Source organism: Amphibalanus amphitrite, unplaced genomic scaffold, assembly GCF_019059575.1.
Source record: "Amphibalanus amphitrite isolate SeventyFive unplaced genomic scaffold, NRLGWU_Aamphi_draft 001546F_arrow, whole genome shotgun sequence".
NCBI classification, from domain to species: domain Eukaryota; kingdom Metazoa; phylum Arthropoda; class Thecostraca; order Balanomorpha; family Balanidae; genus Amphibalanus; species Amphibalanus amphitrite.
In genome coordinates, this window is record NW_024883039.1 from 14,332 (window position 1) to 31,887 (window position 17,556).

The 17,556-nt window shown below is 49.0% G+C and overlaps 2 protein-coding genes across 2 annotated transcripts in view; one reads left to right on the plus strand and one right to left on the minus strand.

The window, feature by feature from the left end:
- Positions 1-5,550: 5,550 nt before the first annotated feature.
- Positions 5,551-15,892, minus strand: LOC122373753. The gene is made up of 12 exons (XM_043352114.1): positions 15,509-15,892; positions 14,950-15,139; positions 13,397-13,590; positions 13,109-13,180; positions 10,848-12,731; positions 10,340-10,600; positions 9,123-9,338; positions 8,677-8,810; positions 8,047-8,275; positions 7,588-7,788; positions 7,107-7,226; positions 5,551-5,968 (listed from the first exon to the last, which is right to left on the minus strand). Exons 1-12 carry the CDS (start codon positions 15,569-15,571, stop codon positions 5,867-5,869), a joined length of 3,666 nt encoding a protein of 1,221 aa, XP_043208049.1. The 5' UTR covers positions 15,572-15,892; the 3' UTR covers positions 5,551-5,866.
- Positions 15,893-16,184: 292 nt separating this feature from the next.
- Positions 16,185-17,556, plus strand: part of LOC122373755 (protein melted-like) — a 71,537-nt gene continuing 70,165 nt past the window's right edge. Inside the window, exon 1 of the mRNA XM_043352116.1 lies at positions 16,185-16,239. The gene's annotated coding sequence lies outside the window, so the exon portion shown is untranslated. The remainder of the gene's footprint in view (positions 16,240-17,556) is intronic.

Below are 17,556 nucleotides of genomic sequence, written 5' to 3' on the forward strand. Positions count from 1 at the left end.
GCTGGGCCATGCTGTGTTGAGTCCGGCTGGGCTGGTCGGGATGGGTTTGAGTTAACTCAGTCTCTCAAGGAGCCGGAGAAGCCAGTATCCGTTCCGGAACGGTTGGGTCCGGTTCCGGGCCGGCCTGGAACGAACTGGCCAGCTCGGACCAGGCGGAACCTACCGGTACGGTTCTGGCAGAGCCAATATCAGCTGAGACAGAGCCAACCAACCCTGACCGAGACTCACAGAGTCCTCCCAGCCGATTCCAGAAAGAGCGAGCACCGGATCTAGACTTCCCCGTAAAGCCAAGACTTGCCAGGCCGGTCGGACGCGACTCCGACATCGAACTGTCGCGTCCGTCATTCGGTGTCGAGCCCGGCTCCATCCAGCACGCTCCGGCTGTAGAGAGCTGCCCGGCGCGAGCTGGAAGGCCTCAGACGCAGCTCCGTCAGCCGTCTGACCAGTGCCAAACGCTGTTTTGTATGGGACGCCGGGGAGCGCGCCGGCCGCCTGCGGCGAAATGTAGTGCTGTGTAGTGATCGGTGGACCGTGTGGGCGGGGCGGGCGGGGTCGACGGGATGTCGCTGGCTGTAGAGATGGTTCATGTGCGTAGCGCTCGGCCATGTAAGTCAAACTGGAGCCATCGACGAACCGCCAAGTGTCCTCCGGACGGTGTCTGATCGTCTCAAGACCTTGTTACACCATCGCGACCGCCGCCCGTCAAAGGCACACTCCCGTCAGCCGCAGCCGGAGCCCATTCGTCGGGCGGCGCACGGCCGACACCGAGCTGTAATCATTAGTTTTATGTACAAATTAGCTGTAATAATACAGAGTATCGACATGCACAGATGTGTTTATCTCCCCGCAGCAGCAACAGTGCGATCGTCTCTCCCACTCCCTCAGGGATTATTTACCCATCGCGTGGGACCAATCTACTCGCCAGGAGTTTCTCCAGCCAGACGCTAGATGTCACTATCAACAGGGCACATGCCCGCTTCACAGGACAGAACTGAGAATTCCGTCGGTCGGGTTGGGCTGCCGGCGGCCGGTGGCCCGTCGTTTGGTAGTCGCTATGCCAAGGTCTCGTGCCGAGGACCACTGTTCGATCGATAATGCATACTCGCGGCCGCAGCTGGGCCAAACACGGCCAGAGGAAATTAGGAAAACAGACGGCACGCCAACCAGGCTGCGCTGGAATGCGCATTACAAACGGGTCGAGTGAATTGTGGTATACACCGTTCCGTGCTTCTATCCTCAGGATACGGAAATCCTTCTCCTCCACGCCGCAGCCCCCTCCGGGCTGGACAGGCAACTTTTATCTCATGCGGGCTGCTCCCTTAGAGCGGCACCGCTGCTCCCGAGGGAGCGCACCCCGTAGCCGGGTGCAGTGAGTGCCTTGGGGCTGGGTGGCCTGTCCTCTGGACGGGCTCAGCCCCGGCGACTCACTAGGGTGCCTGCCCAGTGCCCAGACCAATGTCTCCCCCTATATATCCTATCATCCTCCCGGCTCTGAAATGGTCACATTGGACCGAAAGGGCCTAACAACAAAAAAAAAAACTTGTATAAGAGCGTCACTTGATTAATATATCATCATATTTTCCTGCCTCTGCTGCGCAATGTAGTCTCTGATTAGTTATATTAACATACCAGTTTGCAGTCAAGCATGACACCTGGATAAAAAGCACGGGTCAGCGAAAATAGCATTTTTTCGTCATACACGTAATACCCAGACGGCAGACGCCAAATTTTATAACGCATACATTCAACAGCACCATAACACTCCGCTTTCATAACAATTCAGGAAAAACAAACTTATCACTTTCGCATATATTGTATTAGACTAATACATACAAAAATACCGTACAACGCATCGATTATATCCACACTCTGCAACACAAAACAACTGCAAGGAAAGGAAGCACAGGCATGCCAGGCATGCATGTGTCTGTTAAATTCCCAAGCATTGCCCACCTAGACATCAGCCACATAACGCAGACGAAACACGAGAACAATCCTGAAAGCCGCGCCCCACTGGGGTCTGCGTATAACACGCCCTACTGGGGGGGGGGGGGGGGGGCTATTCATAGCCCCCCCCCCCCTCCTAACTCCGAAACTACTGAGCCGATCGTCAAAATTCAAACGGCGTATGATAGCCCCGGAAAAACTGTCGAACGAAACCTAATTTGATTGACCTCGAGGTCACCGATGATGTCACAGGTCAGGTCAAAGTAAAAACTATCAGCATTTTGGCTTGTTCACATTTTGGGCTCTGGCCGCCGTCTTACAAGTCAGATCAGGCTCATTTTTGGATCACACACTCGGGAACAGATGCTCTAGTTACCCTGAGGGTACCAAACTTGTAATTTGATTTTCAGGTCAAGGTCAGGTCATCACAGGTCACGAAAATATTATATCATGCGTCGGTCACGTGACACATGTTTTATGGTCCATTTAGGTCAGATATTTCGAATTTGATGTCATCTGTGTCATTCGAGGTCATTTTGAGTCGAATTTAGCTTAGGTCAGGTCACTTTCAGGTCAAAAAGGTCAAATTTTGAAGTTAAAATTTTTCAACAAAAAAAAGGTGTTTGTTAGATGCAGTTTGAGCTCAGGAACACGATGGTGCTATTTATATTGGCGTATGATGTCAAATACGTGCTGAAAAATTGATTTGAAAAATTAATAATTGTGAATTTTTTTGCAATAATGCGTAAAACTTGGCCATTTTTGAAGATATTTAGCTAAAACTTGCTAGAGTTAGTCATAATAATGCGTTCTATCACATATATTCCGTTTTTTTCGAAAAGTCAAAAACTTTTTGATAAAAATGTAAAAATATAAATTTTGGATTTTATTATATTAAATTTTCCAAATTTTCAAAATTTCGAAAATTCGAGATAGCAGTTTGATAGCGCAGTCTATTTTGAGTCCTCTCATGCAAAGAAATTGGATCTAGCTTAAAAACTGAGCTCTTGGGAGCGATTTCCGTGGTTCAATGTTTTGCGTCGAAATCGGCCGAACATGACGTCACTCTGACGTCATTTCCGGCCGACCTATAGCAGTTACGAAGTTCAAATTTTGACACAAGGTGTCAAATTGATGCAGCCTAAGGTACTGAAAGTTTGGCGTCGATACGTCAAGCGGTTTGGAAGTTATTGCAGAAAAACGGGAGGGGGCTATGAATAGCCCCCCCCCCCCCCAGTGGGGCGCGGGTTAAAGCAGCCTCGTTCGGTTTCTGGTGTTCATAAAACTATATGGTGTGGGCGGCTGGCGGATTAGGTATGTCTGCCCGGAAATGGTTTATGTAGCGCCCATGATTTGATTAAACCTATCTTTATACGGGGTGGGAGCATCACAATCGCTAGGCATGTCGGGCAGATGCCAGGAAAAAGCACAGGCTGTATGCTTTTTTCAGCCCACGGTAGATGATACATTAACGTCAAACTATTCAGAAAAGAATCGGCAACACAGACGTCAAAAACAAGTCGCCTCAGCCGACAACGAAAACAACTCAACAGGTATGACAACCGGACATCGGGTATTGACCGTAGTTTTCCCTCAAGCGACAACTGATAAAATCCATGGGCATTTTGAAACATTTATGCTAGCAAATAATCGACGAAATATCTTTTAGGAACCAAACTACTGCAAAATGCCTCTTAAACAGCTCAGCACACTTCGATGGATTTAATGAAAGACCCTTCGAACACCGGTAGCACAGCTTCAAAAGCTGGTAGATTATCTGTTTTCACAGACCAAAATATCATTTGATGGTATTCTCTTTCCTATATAAAAAAGTAAATAGTTACACGGGGCAAAATAATTTGAAGTGGAAAGTTCCAACTCTGACATACATTTTCTATCTGCAAGTAGTTTACGTGGGTTCATTCACTAGGAATTAAGCAATAAATGGTGTTACATTCACAAGTTAAATGCCATTAGAAACTGTAATGAATTACAATATCAAGATCGCTATGATAAAGCCTAGGCGCAGCCCGTTAAACGTATCCCAAGAAGCGCAAAACGAGAGACTTGACATCGCCCCGCCCTCCCTCAAAGCCTTCTGGAAGCATATAATAACGTAAGTGCTCGCCTATAAATTGTGCAACACATTCTTATCACATATGTACTCGCTTATCTGCCTCACCTTAAGATGAGATGGTTAAACAAAACAGCAGACTCACAGGACCCAAGCAGATTACCACCATGTGCAACGTGCATGATAAATAACAAGTGGTAAAACAGACCGAAGACAAATAGCTGAACGATAAATCGTAACATAAATAGGGACTAAAAAGCTCGGAACAGGAATCAACATGAACAGGTAACTTGTCATTGTGTGTAGAAACACCTCATGACTATTTCAATAGGTACTATAGTCCGTTTTTCTTAAGTTTGCCCCTCACTGTAAACGTCTCTTTGAACACAGCACGAGAATTGCTAGCTGAATTACTGAGAAAACTGGTAAGCGCACATTGTATTGTAGATATGAATAATATTTTCAAAAATAAGTTTTGAACATCGACGATTTAACGTTATGTTAAACGCCGTGCAATTTATTTATTAGTTCAGACATAAGTCCTGAGAAGTCGTCTATCCCTGTGAGGCTGTAGGTATTGGCAGATACGATTTACGAGTCTGTGAAATAGTAAATAAATTTGATGAAATTGATCGTCTGTGAAATCTGATTAAATCAGTGTGCGCCAACCAGTTTTCTCAGTAATTCAGCTAGCAATTCTCGTGCTATGTTCAAAAAGACGTTTACAGTGAGGGTCAAACTTAAAAAAAACGAACTATAATTGTTCAATCAGAGTAAATAGTGGTAGTCCAGCCGATTTAAGTCCGTAACGGACTATAATTGGCCGGGCAACTGTCATAAATAGAGTGCACGCTACTCGACGAGTATGGTATGAGGAACTAATTAGTGGGTGCGCGGCAAATCGAAAACAAGGCTAGTAAGGATAAATACACCAGCACAGACGCATACGAAAATACTAAACGACAAAAAATATCGATAAGTTAGATCAATTACCAAAGTAGGGTACCTACATCTGACGTGTCAGCTTCTACAGGTAGACTAGGTAAGCTTCAGTGATTATATCTGTGGCTGCAGCAAGGGAGGCAACCTAACTGAAGCAGCAATACTATCCCAATCACGTATTTGACTGTGTTACAGCCCAGCAGCACAGCAGCCTGTGCTGTAGCACAACTCGCTTCCGGCACAACTGCTCTGCAGTGTGCACACAGCCCCGCGCTGATAGTGGGGCGGACATGACTATAAAAGGTTCCCCAACTGCCGACTGAATCAGGTGAACCACCAGACCACTTTGGCCGTCGGTAGAGCCACGGGTCAACCCCAAATGCCTTGCATGGTGAATGCCTTCAAAAAATAGGCACACATCCTCCAACATCATGTCGACGTCAGCAAAGCTCGTTCAGGGTCGGTAGTCTTGTCGCAAGCCCCCTCAAGCTCTACAAAGCTAAGGCAGCGCGGCAATCCTAGACATCCGACGCAAAGCTAAGGCAGCGACTATCTACACCTCCATCCAACCTGACTCCTTCGCCCAATTCATGGTTACACTCAGTTGCATTGGTCGACTATATGATACGTGAGATGGTTCCAAGCTCATGACCTGTAACTTGATACGCAGTCCATCAGAACTGAACCTCACAAAATAGATGTCCTTTTGGCGCTACACTCTTGTCACAAATCGCACCTTATCATAAGGCTCATCACAATCCCTGGCGGAAACACATCTCGCGGACTCGCTTCATGCGCGACTGGCACTACAAAACTACGCAGCTCACTGAAAGTACGTCACCAGAGCCCGCATCTCCTGTCTGAGGGTGACGTCCACCGCGTGTCTGCACGTGGCGCACGTGCTCACGTGTCGACCAGGCCGTCCCAGCGCGTTCTGACGTAGCGTGATCCGCTGAGACAGACCTCCCTCATGTGGTGGGAGATCTGGCCAACGGTCAGCTCCCTCTGTCGGACAACAGACGATAGAGGTCAGAGGGCAGAGGTCACAGGGGATAGCCAAAGGTCATGTGTCGGAGGTCACAGGGGTCAGAAGGAGGCCAAACTAGGGGTCAGATGAAGAGCCACAGTGGTCTGACTCAGGTCGTGAGGGTCATGTGTCAGCCAGATGTTACAATGATTAGCATGGTGTAAAATCAACTTTCAAAAATGCGATGGGCTTACCATCGAAACAAGCGAATAGATGAAAATGGGAACACAAGATCACGACGTAGACAAATAAGCAATGTTAAATAATGGATAAAAAATGTATCGCAAGGAGAGGATAGAACAGCAAAATATGAAGAGTAGGCATAAGCAGTGTTGCTTGATACGCTAACACCATCACCCTAATTGGCAGACACAGACAGGACTCAGACATGAGCCCCACAAGATCAGCGCGGCTCGGCCAGACGGCATCAGACGGGGATCAGACGGACCGCAGCCGCCGGGCACATAAGCCTCTCAGACTGGCCCAGTAGGATGATCCGCTCTGAGCGCGACAACAAACACTCGGCAATTGAGGGTGCTGAGGCATATGGCAGTATCTAGGAGCCCGTGTTGTTGAGACATGTGGCAGTGTCGGAGAGCTCAGCTAGGGAGGTCCCTGGGTGGGTGTGTTGCGTTGTGTTCAGGAAAATGGATGTGCGAGGTTCGCACGTGTGTCACCAATTGCAAGCATCGAGTAACAAAAACGTGTCACATATATTCGCTTCGTTTCGTTTTTGTTACTCAGCCTACTGTCAGGGTATAGTGGGTGTCGAGGATCATGATTGTGAAACGTGTGTGTGGAAATAATAAAGTAAAAAAGTGCAGGCATCGAATGTTGTGGAAGGTCTATTTGTGAATTAGAATGTGATCCTCACGTTTCAGCTGTAGGGAAATATCCACCAAGAAAGGGATGCACAGAACACAAAGCAGGAACAGAGCAGATAACCAGCACAGAGCAGAAACAACCAAAAATTACAAAGATAGCTTGAAGCCGCATCACCGGCCACGATAAACAAGCTAAGCAAATGCAGGCGCAGTTTTTTTTAATGCGTTTTCTCCCTTTCTGTGGCCAACATCACACCATCTGAGCCCCCACTGACCGTTACGAAGTACTTACCTTACACCGTTTGCGATATGTGTCGAGCAGGGCGGCCAGGAAGGCCCTCTGTTCGGTCAGTGTGACAAAGTAGAGACGCCACGAGCCCATGGACTCGGCCGCCTCGGCGGTGTCAAACTCCTGCCAGAGGAGCGGGGGGAGTTACAGGAGAGAAGTGGTGCAACAGATACACCAGTCACAGAGCATGCATATTGCATGGGGTCAGGCAGCATCGATGGTGCCAAGCGATTGGAGTGCCATAAAATATAGAATTGCCGCGAATTTTGAAGACATATCGACTTCCGTAAAGGTTGCAAGTTATTAAATTGCTCCACTTCAGAAATATGCCATCACTGCACTGGCACACCTGATGATGTGACTTTTACAAAAGTCCTAACCAAATAAAGAAAATTATCTATCCGCACCTGATTCCAACCAGATAACCTTCCACACTATCATTATGCTTCAAACATGAACTTCCCTTCATACCGCCCCTTCTCACCACATGCACTGTTCCATGCGAATCAGCGTTGACGGCTCCGAGGTCTCTCAGCGACCCACAGGCCTGTACCAGGTGGCCGTACGGACACAGCTCGAAACCGGGCGCCACACTGCGTGTGAAGGCCATCTCTTCGACGACGTACAGCGAGCGTCCGGTGAGCACGCAGCAGCGCGGCCGGGGGCTGGGCAGCTGCGACGGCACCTGAAATAATGGGGAGCGGTCAGACAAGGAAATACAGACAGAATCATAGTCGAAACAGGAGCTCACACGCACTAGAAGGACTGCAAAAAGGAGAAGTCGCTGAATATGCGTTTCAAACGGGAGACGGCTTGTGGGCAAGTCTATGCATGCCAACACATCTATTGGCTCCTTTGTGTATATATGACACAGTTTTTCAATAAAGAAAAATACAGAAAAAGTCACCTCTATATTTTTGTCTCACGTCTCGGTCTCACTCACATTCAGTTCGATAATCTCCCGGACGGTGGCCGCCCATCGGGAGCAGGTATCCGCGTCCGGCGCGGCCAGCGTCAGCCAGCGTCCGGGAGCCGCCAGCTGCAGCTGGTGGGGTCGGCTGAGCTCGGTCAGACGCCGGCAGCTGGCCATCGAGGGCAGCGGCCAGCGGTCGAGTGGCGCGCCGCCGCCCCGCTCCGCCGCCGCCGACGGGTACACCAGCAGGTCCGTGTCCCTGTGGGATGGGAAGAGCATGGATTCACAGGCTAGATCACAGCGCATGAAACCACTGGTCATGTTAAGTCAGTTCTTTGGTGTGTCCAGCTCGTGTTATTTGTCAAGCTATAATAGTAGCGGAGGGAGTCATTACGATGATAAGTCACGCCATTTTTTGGAAGGGATCAATCTTTGCGAAAAACAAAACAAAACGATACCCATGACATTCTACCTACGCGGCTAACAAAACGAGTAACACGAACACTACTTCCAGCTTATAATAAGTCGATGAGTCATAACACTATTGATCACCACCAGGACCTACCGTCCAGCTGTGTGAGTAATCATACTACCGAACCCTAAAAATGGTCCTACCCACACCCCAATCACCATTACAATACTATTCTGTCTATTACTGACCAGAGAACGAAGTGACCAACGCTCCACCGCGGCTCTGCGTCCGTCTTGTACATGAGCTGGTCGGATAGTTTGGGGGTCTCCCCGGGCACGGCGAAGTCTTCGAAGTACACTAGAGACGCGTACTGGATCTCCGCCTGGCGGGGCGAGTGCGGTCAGGTCAAGATTAACAGCGCCATTGGAGTAAAACGATAGACTGGCGAAACACGTCATGGATAGTTAGTGGAAGACGATAAATAAAAAAAACGTACAAAGTACCCAATCAAAACGTCATGAATAATTGAACGAGGAAAAAGAGTAAATACCGGCTTGCAAATACACATCACAGAATGCAAGCCCTCCTCTCCTCTCCCTACCGTAGCACGTCTCTCGATTCCAGAGATGAGTTCCCTCCCAACGGCGTCAACTTTGCTCTCTCCCTCTCCCACCCTCTCCCCTCCTCAGCTCACCTCTCTCTCCCTATACCCGATCTCCCGCAGGTACTGGTGTCTATGCGCCTCAGACGTGTACACCTGCGGTACGAGCGGCCGGAGCCGACACCGCTGGAACGCCCGGGTGATGTGACTGATGAGCAGATCAGTCTCAGCTCGATCACACAGCCAGATCCAGCGACTGTACGAGCCGTCCGGCCGCTGGAGCGCCACCGCCTGGCCGTGAAACGCCACCTGAGGAGTGATAGAAGCAGGGACTGGTTAAACCCGGAGCGAGTCACAGTGCGAGGTCTTGAGTCGAAAAGAAAAGATGCGGGAAAAGATCATATTAACTAGAACATCTGCTTATCCTCCAACTTGCTGGGGCTGGAGAGTTAACACGATTTAGGTCATGAATAACCATCTGGCAAAATGGATAACGAAATAACGAACGAAATAAATAAATAAATACCCGAACTGGGAGCAGTCGTTTCAAACAGGAAGTATCGCAGTAGCTGTTATGTATCGCATGGGTTCAGCTGAAACGGTAACCGATGAAATTCCATTTCAAAGCCGACCGTCTGCAAAACCTCCACACAATACAACTGAATCTCTACGACATGCCCGAGTCCAGCCAACGGTATTTAATCTCTTCCGTCCACCGTAAAGAAAACATCAGTCACCCAAACACCGGGAAGAGCGGAAGACAAGCAACTTCCCCGAAAACATCCAATGAAAAAGCAAACACCGCTGACATCGCAAAGCACTAAGATTTTCGAAGAAACGGACCTAGCCAGACAAAACAGATCTGGTAGAAAAAAAAAAAACAAGATGTTCCTACAACACATCAACGGACGGGGTCACGCCCCAACGCGGCTCGCCAGCAGCGATAACAAGATGTGCGCCGTGTGAGCACTGGATGTCCCATGTGGTTTTATGGATTCTGAGTAAGGTTTAATGAGAGGAAACAGATTGGCGGTACAGATAACAGAACAAGGAACAAGGAAAAACAATTTCCTGTGCGTTTACAAACTGTTGGGTAGATACCTACTATATAACAAAGAAGTCTGTGGTATGGCATATACCAGGGTAGCTTGTGATATCGAGAAAAAAAAAAATAAAGCTCCTGTAAAATAGGTACCTGAAATTCATATTCAAAGCAAAACAATTTTCAGCAACAAAAAGGCCCCCACAATGTACTAGAAGATACATAAGCCCCCGAACTCAGCAAATCCTCCACACACACCGCATCTCACCTTGATCGACGCTATGGAGCAGTACTGGAACGCCGCATCCTGCAGGTAGGGGCAGCTCTCGGTCTCTACCTCTATCTGCGCCATCTGACCCTCCGCGCCCGGTGCCAGCTGGGACAGGGGGTCAGCGGGCCGCGGCCGGCGCCGCGCCGCCCGCCGCAGTCGTCGGTATGTGCTCAGTCGCAGCAGCAGTAAACGGTAGGAGGTTAGAACCAGAAGACAGGTGCGCATCGCGTGGTGGTCGCCGAACAACACCTTGAAGCCCTGCGCAGAGAAGGTGGAGGAGAGTGGTTGATGAGTGATCTGATGCACAAGCAAGTCAGTGGTAACTTGCGCGTGATTCAGTGTATCAAAACAAATACACTTGAATATTGACTAGGATAGCACAGCTATCAAAGTGCTAGGTCTTGAGTAAAGACTTCATAAGTTTTATTTGTATTCAGTATTCACGCATTTAAAAACCTGGTGAGCGTAATAAAAAGTAGCAATGTCATCTAAGAGTCTTACTCACCGTGTAGGCCATCTCGTCTCCCTCGAAGAAGCTGACCATCAGTTGCACGGCCTTGCAGTGGTCGATTTCCACCAGTGCCGAGTGTGCCGCCCGCTTCCTGCGTCTGCCCTGACTGATCTCCTGTTCAATGTCCCGCTCAGTCTGTCCGTCAGAAGTGGGTGCCGAGCCGAGTGCCGTCGGTTCGTAGAGTCGTGTCTGTCGAACCGGCGGCCTCGCAGTCGGACCGCGCTCCGAACCAGACGACAGACAACTGCTACCGACACTGAGCTGTGATGAAACCCGTGTTAGACTGGATATGGAGGAGAGTCTGCACGGGTCCTCCTGCCCCTCGGGGACACCCCGCTCACCCCTCGGCAGCTCGGGCGGGAGCAGCGCCGCCACAGCAGCCGTCTCACGGTCAGTACCCGCCCATGTGACGCGCTTGTCCGGGGCTAGTGCAGGAGGACGGCGACGAAGGGAGACCTCAGAGTGCGCCTGGGGTAGTCGAGTGACCGCCGGGCGGGGTCGGAGAGCGGTGTTTGAGGCGGACGGGTGGAGGTGGGGTGCCGCGCGGCCCGCCGGTCGGGCGGGGCCAGGTGGGTCGGTGCGGAGTCGTCGCATTGCTTCCTCTACAGCCACAGCATCGTTGGAGCTAACTCGGCGAGAGTCTGCTGTCGGACTGAGCGGGCGGTCCTTCGGTTCCCCGGTGTTAGAGCTGGAATTAGGGTCGCTGCCGTCAAGGCGACTTTGTGCGGCGTCCTCTTTGGTTGGTGTTGGTTCCGTCGATTTACTAGGGGCTTCTTCGCACGATTGAAACCCTGTTGTGTTCATTGTTTCACTTACGGACGCTGAGGTAGATTGTGAAAGACGAGAATCTTCTGACTCGTTCGGTTGGTATTGATTTGGACTAGATTGCTGCGCTGTCGCACTCGAAGATTCGTTACTGACGGAGGTGTCAGTAGCAGTATCCTCCAAATTTTCACAGCCACCACTTAGAACCCCTCTCTGCGGATCATCCGCATTATTGCTAGCCGAACATCCCTTCTCCGCGCTTACCGCAGAATCCTGACACTTCGCCACTGACCTTGTTCCCTCAGACTGCGATTGGGACCGATCGACAACAGGCGAAGAAAGAGCAGTGACAAACAGATCTTTGGACTGAGAAGCTGACGCGTCAGGGTTCTCGTCCGAACACCCAGTAGGCGTCCCTGGATTCTCAGCCGAGAACTTGCTCGGTGTTCCTGGATTTCCAGCCAAGCGCCCAGTTGGCGTTCCTGGATTCCCGGACGGACGCACGACCGGCACAATCGGCGAGGGTGAATCTTCAGCCAGCGAGGCGAAGCTCTGTGGCGGTATGCCCGACGGTCTGAGAGGGGACGACGCGCTGATCACTGGTGTATTGGGAGCCGGAGTCGGGGTGGCCGATCCCACCACCTCTCCTCTCTCCTCCTCTTCTTGGCCTCTGCACAAACTACCACCCCGCAGTGTAGCATTCATATCCTGCGAATCGCCGCTAGGCCCGCTATCGTCGAACTCTACAGACGCTGCCGACCGCGCCGACTCCGGCGATCCTCCAGCTGTCGGCCGCGACTCTTCACTCTCGCTGAGCGGAGTCGTGACCGCCGATGACAGCGCCGAAGCGGCGGACGTCTCCGAGTCCATCGTTACACAAGCCGAGTCTGTCGGAGCGGCGTCCGAGTCGCGTCGGGTCTCTTTGGACGCGTCCCCGTGCGGGCGGCCGCCGGCCGGGCTGCGCCGCCGCCGGGAGCGTGCCGAAGAACGGGACGAGCGCGGAGACGAGCCAGAAGACGAGTGGTGCGAGCGGCGTGCCCGGCTGTGGCTGCCGGGAGTGTGCGTCCACTGAATCGGCTCCTGGCTGGGCGGCGGCCAGCGTGGTGCCACCACCTGGGAAGGAGTTGGCTTAGGTCAAGGGTCGACACTCGACAGGGGTAGATCACAAATAAAGATTAGCAGTTTCATGAAATAGCTACGCCCGTGTAATGACTAGCAGACAGTTAAAACAGGCCGGCTTTATGCACAAACATTTTGCTCGAGTACCTATCTATAAAAAACGAGCAACAGCCATCGATTCAACTCAGGAGCAGCGATTAGTGGAATGGTGACTCATGGCGAGAAACGATGCCAAGTACGTTTAGATCTGTCAGCCAGAGCAGGACAGCATGAATCAAGGCCGAACTAGGCCTAATGACTCACATGATGGCAGAGCATGTTTATTTCTTGCACTGTCAGACGAGCACGATTCCCTGCCAAGTAACACTTACCCATGATACGAATTCGCCGTCCTCGGATGCGTTCGGCGGCGGGCACACATGCTTGTCCAGATCGTACTCCTCCTGTAATAATTTGCAGGAGTTAATGTCAAACTGCTTTACAGTAAGCTACAGAGCATGTAGAAAAAACATGTAATAAAAAAACGAGAACGTAATCACACCACGAAACGACCTGAGCCAATTGAAGAACTCTATCAAAGTCAATCTTCTGCACAAAATCACTTATCATTGTCATCAATGATTCACCACTTCCACGGCCCGTCCCCAGCGTCCACTGACCGGTCTCAGCACGGTGCTGAACTGGACGGCCATCAGCTCGGCCAGCCCCAGCACCAGCTCCCTTAGTCGGCGGTCGTCCCGCAGAAACGCCTCGCGCCGGTAGTAGCGGGCCCGCTGAGCCGGGTGACCGATGAAACTGGTGAAGTAGAACTCCAGTGTGCCCTCTGAGAGAGCCAGCAGTAGCCAGGCGCGACCTGGGGGGAAAGGAGCAAGGCTGTGTGTGGTGTGGTCTGGATTTGAACACATTGACATGGAAATACAAGTAATGGATGGTGTGTAGTATACCAAAGCCGCATGGCGCCTTTATTCGTGGCCTAAAGGTTATAATACGTGACTGGCGACTCAGTGGCAGCGAGTTAGGGGCCGAGAGAGTGTTCAGCGTTCGACCAACGTTTTTATGGTAAGTTAGGACAGGGAAGAGATACTGACAGGCTGGGACGAGTGACGTATCCAGGACCCGGCGGGCTGGAACGTGAGGCCGGCTGGTTGGGACGAGTGATCGGCGGGCTGGAACGCGTGACTCATCTGTTGTTGCACGTGCTCATTTGCAAAACAAAGACTATCAAGCAGTTAACTGAGGTTATCTACTATTTTCCCCCACCAGCATTGTTGTTTTCACAGACGCTTACGTATAAGGCGGAGGGGGGGGGGGAGGGCGACCGGAGCCCAGCCGTTCTGCTCAGCCCCCGATTCAGTTCGAGCTTCGCGGAAAAACGAGCGTACCCTCGTTTAAGGTCTTTCGTCATTGATTGACCTTTCAGGTGATATCAGCGACCCAAATGTCGGGAAAATCGGGACTTGTCACTTGTCAGAGCTTCATTAACCAAGGTTTTATTGTCTCTAGGGTCTTTATTCTAAAGCTGGCATTTATTTTATTCCATAATAATGTATTTGTGAATTTAGGGTAGGTCGTGTAAGGTCAGGTCAGGTCAGGTCAGGTCAGGTAAACCAGTAGGTGTCTCACCAGTTGTTATTAGTAGGGGTTTGAAAACTTAGCAACATGTGGCATATATCAAAATTAGCTCCCAAATGCTCTAATGAGCACCAAGTTCAAAGCAGGTACAAAACCTGCCTACTTTAAAAAAGGTCATACAACTCTAAGTCAACAGAGGTCACCAATAGTCAATGGGCTAAACTTCAAATACCTTCACCTGACCTGAGACAGTTGATACCCACATTAATCCATGGGACAAGCATCATTTCACATGTTGGCATATTCCTCATCACAAAAGTCTGACAACACAATAGGTAATGTATTAACAGCATCAAATGGCCATTCTTGTGTGATATGTTCTCAAGAAAGAGGACAAAAGTTAGCTGGGTCAGGGCCATTCAATTTTCAGGGTACCTGGGAACAAACTTGGCTATTTTTGATTTACTATGTGGAAATTGCAAAAAACTTATAAAATTTCCATATCAATGAAGTTATTTACAAGCTTACAAGTTGTGATACAATTTTTATCAATGAACTGTGATGAGGACACTGATAAGTGATAAAACTAGTCCACTGAAAATGGGCATGAAAAAATTATTTGTCTGCACTGGTGACTTACTTTTCCCAGGACCAGTCACACATCCTTTCATGTCAGCAATGTAGGTGACACCAGCCTTGTGGGTGAACTCCTTGACAAATGGCCAGTATCCCAGCTTCTCATTCTTCAGCCCATGACTGCATATTTTGTCCATGCTTGTGAGGAAGTAGTGCACCTCCTCTGGGCCAAGAGGTTTAGAGCAGATCTTCACCTGAAAGTAAAATGGTCAGAGTTGCAGCACCAGGAATTATAAGACTAGATCAGGTTTCTTTTGATTAAGGCAGTTCGGAATGCAAATTTATATCACATACCCAATCAGCATTCAGCCATGTTGAAGTCATCTGTTGCACAAAGCCAAGGATCAGCAGAGTGTGAAAAAAGCAGTTATTCCTTCTGTGGTATTTATTTACTGGCATCATATTTTTTGGGGGGATAAGTGGATGATTCCACAACTTTCAATGATGTTCTGCTGTTCCTGAGCAGATGGCTTAATTTTCTATTCCAATTCAATTTTGTGTCTGGTGCGCAAACATTTACATTTACCCTAAAAACATCACAAAAATACTTCACTTTGACTTACCAGACGTAGAAGATCCTTCTTTTGGGAGTCAAATAAATGAAACAGATTTTCCAGCTCATCCATAGCTTGATTTTGTGGTCTGGGCTGGGCAGAGGTCGAACTGCAATGCAATTAACAACTCTCTTGTGCAATAAGTAATAACACTTAGCTCTGGGTACACATCAAGCTGCTAAAGTCAGTTGCTTTGACACCGTCAAGAATATTGGAGGAAAACGTCAAATTCATGGGAGTCACATCACGACGACCCAAAAGGAAAACGACGGGACGACTCAAGGGATTGTTGTTGTCGACTCCAAACTTGTCCTTTTATTTAAAGAATGTACCGAATGTACCTATGTTTACTGACAACAGTCTGCCCTGCCCCAAGCGCCCCAAGTAAATATCGGACGGTATACACGGTATACAGGGAAAGTGACCGGCTACAGAAATGCCGCAGATGTTACAAAACAGCATAGCTACCACATCCTTTGCGACCTTTTAGTTAATAACAAGATGTACTTCCTAATTTGAAAAGAACTGCTTCAAGAGCAACTTAAATTAACTTTGTAATAAATAATTTTATAAATCTTATTTGAAGAGTTTGTGTTATGAGAGTCTTTAATATAAAATAAAAGCTTCAAAATTTGTGCTGTGAAGGGAAGCTTCATCTGGCAGCGATTTCTCTCCATAGGATCTTGTTAGTGTCTGTGCACTGAGCATTCGTGTGATTGAAAATAGCATAGCGAATAGATGTAATTGTTTTGGCTCTCTCTATCGCCTGGATAAAAATAGGCCCCGCCCATCCCAATCAGCTGCTGCATGACGAGTTGATGACGACAACCACTACTTACCAGCAACCAATCTAGGGATAGCGTACGTGACAGTAATGGTGCAGCGGTTGCAAAATATTACATTGTTATTCAAACGGTTTTTGCTTTTAGGGCCTTGTTAGATGAGGATGAGGTTAGATTAGATGAGGTGTTGATGAAGGCAGGTATTTTTTTTTTAATTTTGACAATTTTTTGCCCTTGTTTTACTTAATAGCTGAACCCGGGACCACCTGAAGTCTAAACCTTATTTTATATAACATGTCAATGCTGATGCTGTCTTGAAATGTGAAATTTAGACAATGGTAATAGGAATAATGAATAGTAATTTCACCAATATCATTTTAATCTCTAGGAAGTGCAATTAAAATTAAAATCACTGTCTGCCACACTGCTCCATCCTGGTCATGCAACCAACGTTCATGGGTGGTGTTTCACGGCAGAGCACGCACTGCAGTGCTGAGCACTGCAGTGCGCTGCATGTGTCAGAGCATTGGGTTTCCATGGCAGTGTCAACAAACTTCACTGTGACGCTAAGCTATGACAGCATCCCAGAACGCTGCACGCTGCGGTACCAGCACCAGCAGCATGCTAGCAGTATTTGAACTCAAACCTCTGTTCTTGGTACGGTTTTTCAGAACCTCGCACTCTGTTCCAAACGCGATTGATCATAAACTAAGAGATCACATGCAACGTCATTTGAGTGATGCTATGGTATGCCGTAGCTACCAGTGCACACAGTGTCTGGATGGTGAAACAGGGCCATTATTAATCACATTTGCTTTGCTTTGTTTCAGCAGAAACCTGTCTGCACATGGGAGGAGCGCAACAAAAGCCCATCAAGTTCATGCATGGCAGTGGATCTCAACAGGAGAAAACCAGAAAGAACATGGATGCTTGTAGATTGCAGTTGTACACTGCTGTTATCACCTGATGTGCGTGGCTGGCATTGCTCCTGGCAAGAACCACCTGCAAGTGATGAGATGGTGCCTCAGTCGTTGAGTGTGCTGCAGTGTGAGAGGTGCCCTGATCTCTACTTTGTGATGGGTTTCCATTGGAGGTTCAACTGAGAAGTGAGAACTGACTGTGACCATGCTTGAGCATGCCAGTGGAGCTTTACATGCTTAGGGCAGCTTTTGAACAGATGCTGACCATGGCATGTCCCATCCAGTTATCACGTGCACAGAATGGTGGGGGGAGGGCAACTCTGGGCTCTTGAGTCAGCCCTACTGCACAGGGGGT

Bases quoted from the DNA above. Each gene is read 5' to 3' on its own strand.
- LOC122373753 (XM_043352114.1), bottom strand. From the start codon at position 15,571: ATGGATGAGCTGGAAAATCTGTTTCATTTATTTGACTCCCAAAAGAAG. The intron at 13,181-13,396 runs GTCAGTGGACGC...AAATTATTACAG, and splicing joins TCAGCACCGTGCTGAGACCG to GAGGAGTACGATCTGGACAA. The intron at 10,601-10,847 runs GTGAGTAAGACT...TTCTCTGCGCAG, and splicing joins GAGACGAGATGGCCTACACG to GGCTTCAAGGTGTTGTTCGG.